Here is a 10,739-nt window from a genome sequence, read left to right on the forward strand (position 1 = left end):
GGGGTAGTGAGTTTAATGGGGGAGGAACAACTCAGAGAAGGAGGGTACAAATGGTTGCACAACTCAAAAAATGTAATTCATGTCACTAAATTGATGTAAAAACTGAATTGCTGTATGTTTTGCTGTGTATATTCTCAATAAAATAAAATTTCTAAAAAATCAAGGCTCCATTTATAAGTCATTTGATGAGTTCCATAGCAGATGCCACAGAAAGGGAGAATTTGGACCTGAATGCTGAACCTGACCAAATGATTCTTACAATTTTTTTTTCTTAATTTTGATCTGGGTGAACGTTTACAGAACAAATTGGTTTTCCATTCAACAATTCATACACGTTTTGTGACATTCATTGCAATCTCCACAATGTAACAGCACTCTTCCCAACTTCCCCTCTGTGTTTACCCTTTGTCCTTCTTTCCTATCCCTTCCTACCTTCTGAGCTTCATCCCTGGGCAAATGTAGGCTTTTTAATCCCATATGGTTGATTTTTCTGAGTGTGTACCTCCCTGGTATTATTCTTCACCTTATAGGCCTATCATTTGGCTGAAAGTTGAGCCACAGGGATGAGATGAGGCCAAGGTTTGAAGGGTGACTAGGGGCCATAGTCTTGGGAGTTTCATCAGTCTCTTATCAGACCTGTAAGCCTGGTCTGTTTTTTATTTCCCATTTCTCTCCCACTCTATCTGGCACCTCCAATTGTGATCCCTTTCAGAGTAGTCAGCAATGGTAGCCCAGGACCATACAGTTCTTCTGGTCTCGGGTTATTAAGGCTGGGGTTCATGTGGTCCATTAGTCCTTTGGACTAATTGTTTCCTGCATCTTTACTCTGGATGGGGAGAGACCCACAGTTGCATTATGTGCCACTGTATAACCCCTTACCATACTGAAATTCCTCCAAGGACATCAACTCCATGGATGATCGCCTCCTCTCCCCTGTGTCTGCTCTCTAGTAAGGCGAAGATCAGTGTTTAAGCGTAGACTGTGTGCTAGATACCATACAGAATGCATGAAAGTTGAAGGTGCAATCTCAGCTTAAAAAGTCTTCTAACTAAAAATTTGGAGACTAAATTAATTCACTCAGAAAAGGAACTCCAAAACCAAACCAAAAACACTTTTCCTGTAGTCTTCTAGTGATGGCTGAAGACACAATGTTTTGTCAACATACTAATATCTGTAACAATAGTAGCAACTACCATTTTTGAAGTTGTAGGCGCTATATACAGTAACAGGTGCTTGGTTTTCATTTCGTTTGAAATTTTACAAGCCTCCATTGCCTTCTAATTTTTTAAAGTGGTAAAAGCTACATTGAGTCGATTGTTTCATTTTATGTAGTACTATTAAGAAAAAATTAAGAAAACCTTTGATTTTTCTTTGTTATTTTATTTTTATTAAGTACTATATAACACATTACATAACATATGGCATAAGCTTCCATAGCAGGGATAGGTGAGCATAACTGAGTTGTGTTTTCACCAATCAGAAAAATGCTTCCTTAGTCAATGTTCTCCAGCCCCTGAAAAACAGTTTTAAAAAAGAAATTGTGAGAATTCTGTTCTCCCCAGATTTGTACAAGATCTCTTATTTGCACTGTCATCCAATAGCATTCGCTATCTATTAAGATTGCTATGTGAATAAAAAAAGACTTGAAGATAGGCTTAAGGATTTACAAATTTACACATGGAAAAATGTAAGACATCTGAGTATAAAAAACCAATCTAAAAGAGAAGACAGTTCTTTCACATCCCAGAGTTCTGTAACTGCAACAATAAACTGGACTCAAGGAAGAACAATATAGCACGATTTCCAGTTTTCATTTCTTATAGGAGTTAACAGTATCACTTTATCTGAAAAGACTCCCCCCTCTACCACAATTAAAGTCAAGCAACAACTTAATACCTGCATCTTTATATAAAGCACGTTCAGTGAGGTAGAGAAAAATAAGATAAAAATCCATTTTATAAAATAACATTTAACCTGAGGTAGATATTATCATCCTCATTCTACTCTTGTATCGATGAAGAAATAGAAGCTTAGAGAGCTCAAAAGTCACTTGCTTAACCTAGTAAGGAAGTAATAAAGTCATAATTCAAGCCCAAGTACCCCAATTCTAGAACCCTTGATTCGTAATCCCAACACTATTTCAAGACCCGAATCAATACACCCACTCCTCACTTATCAACACGGTTAGCTTCCAAAGACCAAAGTCATTAGCCAAAGATCAGTATTATGTGAAAAGGGAGGATGACCATGTCATCACATAACTGCCCAACTACTTCCTTACATAACTGCTAAACCACTGAAAATCATGGCCCAGCCAAGTTGACACATAACCTTAACCATCACAGCCAGCATTACTCTTGCCTTGCACCTCGGTGTTCGTTACTGCCAGACGTATGTCATTGATGTGTAACACAGTTGCACAGATTTTCTATGGCCATGAATGCAAAATGTCAGATAAGGGGTTAGTCAGTAAGTGAGGAGTTAGGTGTATCCCATTGTATCTTACTCAGTCACAACCACGTACTTAAAAAACTGTAAAAGATTCATCAATGGCAATATTTCTTTCAGGTGCTAAAGTAAGAGTCTATGTATTTTGTTTACTATTGCAGGGAGAATCACCTAGAGAAAAGTTAGAATCACATATTCCTAGAATCTGCCTCTAATAAATCCTAATTCATTTGGTCTAGCTAGGTGCCCAGGAATCTGCATTTTATCAAATAGGCCAGGTAATTCTGATGGAAGTGGTTCTTGGACCATCAATGAGAAAATGGAGTGGGTATTTAGGATCACATTTATTAGACCAGAAATCTCAGGTATCAGCACTCTACTGAGAGGCAGATCACCTAGGTTGAGCCTTTATAATGGTATTTAATGGCTCTTACCCTCTGTTTTCTCATCTATAAAATGAAAACATTATTTACTTCAGGTTCAATGTGAAGAATTAATGAGCAGTGAAAAAATATTAAAAAGTAAATAAAAAATTTTAAAAGAACAATGAGGAGGAAGTACTACTACTATTAGGTTAAGCCATATGAAAATGCTTCTTGACCATTTCTGGCCTACAAAAACAGCAAATTTCGTATGATCCAACTGAATTTGGAATTAGAGATTCTTTAAAGGTGGCATCAGTACAGGAATCCATAAATCAATGGAGTATAGAGACAAGCACACCTGTCTATGTATACATGTATATGTGAAAATTTAGTTACTGGGATAGCATGTCAAACAAAGAATGGACTGGTCTATACATAATCGTGACAACTGGCTACCTCTTGCATAAAAAAAAAGTTAAATCTTCACTTTATATTACACATTATACCCCAAAATTAACTATAGATGGATCAAAGAACTAAATGGGGGGAAAAGAACTTTTATCAGTATTTGGAGAAATTATAAGAATATTCTTTTATAATCTTAGGTGGAAACCCAGAATCCAGAATGATAAAACTTGGTAAATGGAACATCAAAGTTAAACACTACTATATGATGAAAAACATCATGAAGTAAAAAAGACAAGCGGCAGACTGGGAGAAGTATTAGCCCCATGTAAAACAAACAAAAGATTATTATCCCAAATATATAAAGAACTCCTACAAATCATAAAGAAAAAGACAAAAATGAACAAAGGAAGGATATGGGCAAGCAATCCACAGAATAAGAAATACAAACACAACTGTTAAATATATGAAAAGCTGCTCAACTTCACTAGCAGACAAGAAGATGGAAATTCAGTCAGCACTAGTGTTTGCTCAGTCTCTGGGTGGCGCAAACTGTTATTGAGCTGGACTGTGAACTAAAAGGTTGGAGGTTCGAGCCTACCCATAGGCACCCTGGATGAACGTACTGGTGATCTGCTTCCAAAATCAGTCATTGAAAACCCTATGGAATGCAATTCACAATGGGTAAACCATTGGGCTGCTAACCAGGAGGTTGGTGGTTCAAACCCAGCAGCTGCTCATGGGAGGAAAATGAGGCAATCCACTTCCATAAAGATTTACCGCCTTGGAAACCCTATACCAAAACCAAACCAAACTCACTGCCATTGAGTCGATCGATTCTGACTCATAGCAACCCCCACTGGGTTTCCACAGCGGTAAATCTTTATGGAAGTAAATTGCCCAGTCTTCCTTCCACCGAGTGGCTGATGGGTTTGAACTGCCAACTTTCTGGTTAGCAGTCAAATACCTTAGGGACCATGCCACAAGAGCTCCTTGGAAACCCTATGCGGGTCACTATAAGTTGGAATTGACTTGATGGCAGTGGGGTTTTTAGTTTTTATATGTATACGCAATATGCATGCATGTTTTTTTATATGTACACGTAACAGAAATACACAGCAAAAAAGTCCAGGAGGATATATATATAACAAGCTGAAAACAATGGTTACCCAAGGAGAAAGGAATAGGATTTCATGAGTGTCTATGCACGTTAGGATGGAGGAGAAAAAGGGCCTTTGCTTTTTTATCATTTGTATTCTCAAAATTTTTACACAATGATTCATAAATTACATAACTTTAAAAAAGAAGTTAAATGAATTTGGATAAAGCACTCTGTACATAGTAGGGCACTAAACAAATCTAAGCTCTTATATCAGTTGACAAAAAATATCTAGATAAGTGCTTGATTATACTCGGCTCATGATTTAAGTCACCAACAAGTACCTGTCGTGCACAATTTCCATCAGGGATTAAAACAACAACATCATTTCTCCTTATGATCAGCTACAGTCTATATAGTCTATAATGTTATAGGATAAAGTCCTTCTTCCACTGTGCTTTAGAAGGTGCCATCAATTAGTTTTTATTGGTATACAAAATGTCAAGAACCAGCATTAGGCTCAACTAAAGTAAAATTAGAGAGATTTGACCATCAAGTCAAAACCTTCACCCTTCTTTAACAGCACTGCATCTTTTTTATTCTCCATGGTATTTTAGAGCTTATTTCTTTTACTTGTATCTTAGAGCAAACACTTAAATCTTAAGCCTATTGCAACTCTTTTGGTTTGGTTTTGATGCACATATCCTTTGATCTAGTGTGAAAAACATTTGCCCAGATATTAATCTGCATTTTCTCCAGATCATGGTTTTTAATCACACTTTTGTATTTCCATAAAATATACTATGGTTAGATTTTGGGATACCAGCAGTTTTGTACTCTAAATGGATTATTCAAATGGAAAGAAAATGCTCTCAACTGCTAACAGTAAACTAATAGTAAATGTACTCTTTCGAGGGATTTCAGACTATGTACAGATTTTAAGGGGAAGCGCTGGTGGCATAGCGCCTAAGGCATTTGACTGCTAACCAGGAGGCTGGCAGATCGAACCAACCTACAACACATTATCTAGGTATCATTGATTTCAAGTTCATAATTTCCAATGCCCCTGAGCCAAATAGGCCTTAACAACAACAAGAAGACAGAAATTAACAAAAAGGGAAGGAAATAACCTGATTGAACTTCTATCAAATACTGTCATATCAAAAAAACCTATCAGGTAGTCTCTAACAATCTGTTGCGCAAATGAGGAAACAGGATTAAAGAGACTAAAAACACCTAAGTACGGCAGAGATTCAACACACGCTTGTGCAACTCTACACCTTGCGTATTTCCCACTTGGGTACACAAATGAATCCTCTTAATCTATCCTCTTTTACCTTTCACTAATATATACCACTGTCCTTTGGGTTATATTTTTTAAATCAAACTTTGGGGATTATAGGATTTACAATGTTTAAAAATGTACCCATTTATACAGAAGACGAAAAAAGACAAACCAAACTCACTGCCATGGAGTCGATTATGACTCAGAGCAACCCCTGTTGGGTTTCCAAGGCGGGTACATCTTTATGGAAGTAGACTGTCCCATCTTCCTTCCTCAGAGTGGCTGGTGGGTTTGAACCACCAACCTTCTGGTTAGCAGTCAAATGCCTTAGGCACTGTGTCACCAGAGCTCCTTTTCATTTTTAAAAAATACAGGAAAGAAGTCATTAAAACTCATTTGCAAATCTTTTTGAAAAGTAGTGACAAACCACTTTCTAAATCAATTTTTCTCAGTCTCCTGGATTACATACGCCAGTAAAACCTCCAGAAACAATTTCAGAACTGACAACAGCATTGCCAATTTTTTATTTTGACAAGGGAGGTCATGAAAAAACTACCAACTGGATAGGTGATATAATATAGAGGTTAAGGTCCAAACGTCAGCTCCATCAGTTTCCTACCAGTTTATGACCTTGGGCAAAGCATTCCAAAAACCCACCCTGACACAAGGCTATGGTCAAGGCCTACCTTTGATACATAGTAACGATTCACCCCAGAGACACGCCTATCTCTTTCCATCAAGCTCCACTGATACGCAAAATGGGCAACCCTTTTCTCCTACAAATAAAAAAAAATTATTTATTGTACTCTATAAAGATTACCGACCTATATATGAACATTAGAACTTCTAAAAAGTAACATTCCAGAAAATATAAACCAAATTATCCAGACCAGAGTCTCCTAAACAAAAATCAGACCCTTAAACTTTAGAATTAAGATGGTAAACGTAGTTTCTCACATCTTTCTGTTTTAACCAGCATCACTGTCTTTCTTTCCTTTTTTTTTTTAAAGTGAATAGTTTACTTGTTGCCTTTTAGGATTCCAAAGAGCAGAAGCAATAATGGTGAATAACATATGAAGGACAATAAAAAACCAGAAAGCAAGTAACTGTGTACTCTTACTATATTGTACAGATAATGTGAAGTGCTAAGAAGAGGGAAAAAATTAAAACCTGATGAGAGAAATAGGATCTTGGGGTAAATTCCTAAAAGCTTGCAACAGAAAGTAGGGAATTAAAGGTGTCAAAGGAAAAACCTAATTAAGGACAAAGAAACGTGAAAGCGAGAAATTAAAATAAAATCGAACAAGAAAGTATAGAGATTAGAAGTGGGAGGGAGTGGGGACAAAGGCTAACCGAGGCCTCTCTTCCTTGCCTAGCGGTTTAGACCCACCTTTTCTCATTTCCTAATTGGGCAATCTACTTCCATAGTATTGGGAGCTCTGGTAGCATAGTGCCTAAGGCACAGCTAACCAGAAGGCTGGCGGTTCAAACCCACCAGCCAGTCCTCGGAAGGAAGGTTGGGCAATCTATTTCCGTAGAGATACTGCCTTGGAAACTCAAGGAGGGGTCGCTATGAGTCGGAAACGACTCCACGGCACACAACAACAACAACAATCCCTACTCTGCCTTTTGCCCCTCTCCGAACAGCAACTAGCTGTTTCTTGCCTGAGTAGGATGCGGTTTCTGTCAGACTGCATTGCACAAGCCTCTGATTTGGGGCAACACTGAAAAAAGAGGAGGACCGCCCTTGGTATTCTCCACCTCGGAGAGGAAAGAAGCACTGGATTCGAAGGGCCTCCCTAACCCACTGTCCACTTCGGAACGCCAGTGAGCAGGATCAGCCCCGAGGCTGGGGAATCCGCCTTACCTTGCCCCCGTTAGAGAACCTTTGGATGTGCGCGGTGGCCACTCCGGGAATGAGCAAACACGCCGCCATGATGGCGACTCCGGGGAGAATCTCAAACCACATCGCAACACCACCTTTTTCTACGCCACTTAAAGGTGACCCGGCCTCGGCTCACTTCCGGGTAAGCTCCGCGGCACTCCACCAACGAGGTTACGTCACGTACTTCTCTGGAGGAAGGGACGGGGTCCGGTAGGGCTCAAGTGTATTCGCGATCACGCCCCTAGCGTTCTAGTGCTCTAGCAGTGTTTTCAGCAGCCTCTTTGGCTGCGACGCCCTGCAGAGCGCGTGTCGTGCAGTGACGTTGCGGGGCCCGCGCTGCCGTGCACTCCAGAGGCGTTTTGGCGCTCAGTACTCCAAAATGGCAGAGCGACTTTCTCCGGCAGACCAGGTGTGCACTTTCCTTTTCAAAAAGTCTGGACGAAAAGGTACTGCAGGCCGCAGAAAGCGCCCTGTCTGCAACCGAGAGCCCGGAGATAGCAGCAGCAGTAATGAGGAAGGCAGCACTGTGGTTCGCCCGGAAAAAAAGAGGACGATCCATAATCCGATGATACAGAAGACGCGTAGCAGCGGTAAACAAAAGGCGGCTTATGGCAACTTGAGTAGCGAGGAGGAGAATGAGACTGAGAGTCTCGGTGTGGTCTATAAGTCCACCCGCTCAGCGAAACCCGTGGGGCCTGAGGATATGGGTGCGACCGCTGTCTACGAGCTAGACACTGAGAAAGAGCGTGACGCACAAGCCATCTTTGAGCGCAGCCAAAAGATCCAGGAGGAGCTGAGGGGCAAGGAAGATGACAAGATCTATCGGGGAATCAACAATTACCAGAAATTCATGAAGCCCAAGGATACGTCTATGGGCAATGCCTCCTCCGGGATGGTCCGGAAGGGCCCGATCCGAGCTCCCGAGCATCTACGTGCCACGGTGCGCTGGGATTACCAGCCTGATATCTGTAAAGACTACAAAGAGACTGGCTTCTGCGGCTTCGGAGACAGCTGCAAGTTCCTCCATGACCGTTCAGATTACAAGCATGGGTGGCAGATTGAACGTGAGCTTGATGAGGGTCGCTATGGTGTCTATGAAGATGAAAACTATGAAGTGGGAAGCGATGATGAGGAAATACCATTCAAGTGTTTCATCTGTCGCCAGACCTTCCAAAACCCAGTTGTCACCAAGTGCAGGCATTATTTCTGCGAGAGCTGTGCACTGCAGCATTTCCGCTCCACCCCACGCTGCTATGTCTGTGACCAGCAGACCAATGGTGTCTTCAATCCAGCGAAAGAATTGATAGCCAAACTGGAGAAGAATCGAGCTGCAGGAGAGAGTGGTGCTTCCGATTTTCCAGAAGATCTCGATGAAGATCCAGTTCCCATTACTTCTCATAATTCTCAAATCTCAGAATAAATGGTTTGTTGTTTTGGAAATCTTAATTCTCTGTGTCCTTCCTTTTTATGGAAAGTGACCAAGAGGAGAAGGCAGGTAGTGAAGTAGGGTCTTGAATGACTTGTGAAAGCATCAAGGTATGTATAACCTGGATTTTTAGCCCTAGGAACTTTTTTTTTTTTACCTGTGTGTAACATACTTTTCAGAATCCTTTGTCATAAATAATAGGGGTGGGATTTTTGAAGGTGGAGAAAAGAGAGAGAATTTGCTTGAAGTAACCAAAGCTGTGATGGAAGCAAGACCTGAACTTATTTATTATAGCACATTTCTGTATCACTTAATAGTTTGCTAAGGATGTCCACACATCTTTGTTGGGAGCTCTGAGGGCCTGTACTAACACTACCTTCAAAATGCATCAGAGCCAAGATGTGTGACTGGGGGTGGGTGGGTAGAAGAATGAGATTTGGGGACTGGTAGCCAGCACCACAAGGTGCATGTATAGGAAGTGGTTCTTGCTCTCTTTGAAGCACCTATAGGTGACCTCCCCTAACCATTCATAAACCAAACCAAATTCACTGCCATTGAGTCGATTTCGACTCATAGAGACCCCTCCTTGGGTTTCCGAGGCAATATCACTACGGAAGTAGATTGGCCCATCTTCCTTCCGAGGAGTGGCTGGTAGATTTGAACCACCAGCCTTCTGGTTAGCAGTCAAATGCCTTAGGCACTAGGCCACCAGAGTTCCCTACCCATTCATAAACCAAACCAAACTCAAAGCCATGGAGTCAGATTCGACTCATAGTGACCCCCCCCCCCCTTGGGTTTCTGAGGTGGTATCACTACCGAAGTAGATTGCTGCATCTTTCTTCCGAGAAGTGGCTGGTGGGTTTGAACTGCCAGCCTTCTAGAAGTTAGCAGTCAAGTGCCTTAGGCACTATGCTACCAGAGCTCCTTACCCATTCATAGATGATGGAAATAGGCTATGCTACACTGTCCAATATGATAGCCACTAGAGGCATGTTCCTACTGAGCACTTGAAATGTGGCTGTGGCCAACACATTGGACATTGAGTTCTAGGCTGAACTTGTGACCCTGCAGAAGACAAAAACATTAGTTTTTTTAATTTTTCATTTTTTTAAAATAATTCTTTGTCTGGAATTATTCATGTCCATAGAGACTATAATAGAGTTGGGGGTTCCAATAAAGTTAGTCTGTGTACCTCTCCACAAGTAGTGCGTAAACTCCTTCAGCAACTCCAAACCAAACTCACTGCCATCGAGTCTATTGTGACTCATAATGACCCCCTTTGGGTTTCCAAGGCTGTAAATCTTTATGGAAGTAGATAGCCCAGTCTTCCTTCCGTGGAGTGGCTGGTGGGCTTGAACCACCAACCTCTGGTTAGCAGTCAAATGCTTTAGGCGCTACGCCACCAGAGCACCTTCCTTCAGCAACTAGCCCAGTGCTTATTAAATAAGCTAACAGAGGTTTGAAAAGGGAGATTGAGGCCAAAGCCTTGAATGCAAAGCTGAGGTGCTTTGACTATTTCTGTAGATAATGGTGAGAAAGCAGAGGTTTGGGGAAAGGATCACAGACTTATCTTTATTTAATATTACTGTCGTTGCAAGCTATAGGATGGATTGCAGGAAGATGGCAGGCAAGAAGCAAGGAGGCCAGATAAGCCAAATTCTTAGTACATGTTTATTTATCTGATTAGAATTTGGACTTATCCCAGGAAACGGATGCAAGAATAAGTTCTGGGGTAGAATGTTTTTTATTTACATTCATTAATCCCTTTAAGGGAGCTCTGGTAGCATAGTGCCTAAGGCACTTGACTGCTCACCAGAAGGCTGGTG

At 41.0% G+C, this 10,739-nt stretch overlaps 1 protein-coding gene across 1 annotated transcript; it reads left to right on the forward strand.

Annotated features, from left to right (window-relative positions):
* The first annotated feature begins 7,866 nt into the window (after positions 1-7,866).
* Positions 7,867-8,907, forward strand: RNF113A (ring finger protein 113A). The gene has a single exon (XM_007953330.2). It carries the CDS (start codon positions 7,867-7,869, stop codon positions 8,905-8,907), a length of 1,041 nt encoding a protein of 346 aa, XP_007951521.1.
* The last annotated feature ends 1,832 nt before the right edge of the window (positions 8,908-10,739 follow it).

Source organism: Orycteropus afer, unplaced genomic scaffold, assembly GCF_000298275.1.
Source record: "Orycteropus afer afer isolate SDZICR_OR568_19922 unplaced genomic scaffold, OryAfe1.0 scaffold00387, whole genome shotgun sequence".
Taxonomy (NCBI): Eukaryota; Metazoa; Chordata; class Mammalia; order Tubulidentata; family Orycteropodidae; genus Orycteropus; species Orycteropus afer.

Bases quoted from the DNA above. Each gene is read 5' to 3' on its own strand.
- RNF113A (XM_007953330.2), top strand. From the start codon at position 7,867: ATGGCAGAGCGACTTTCTCCGGCAGACCAGGTGTGCACTTTCCTTTTC.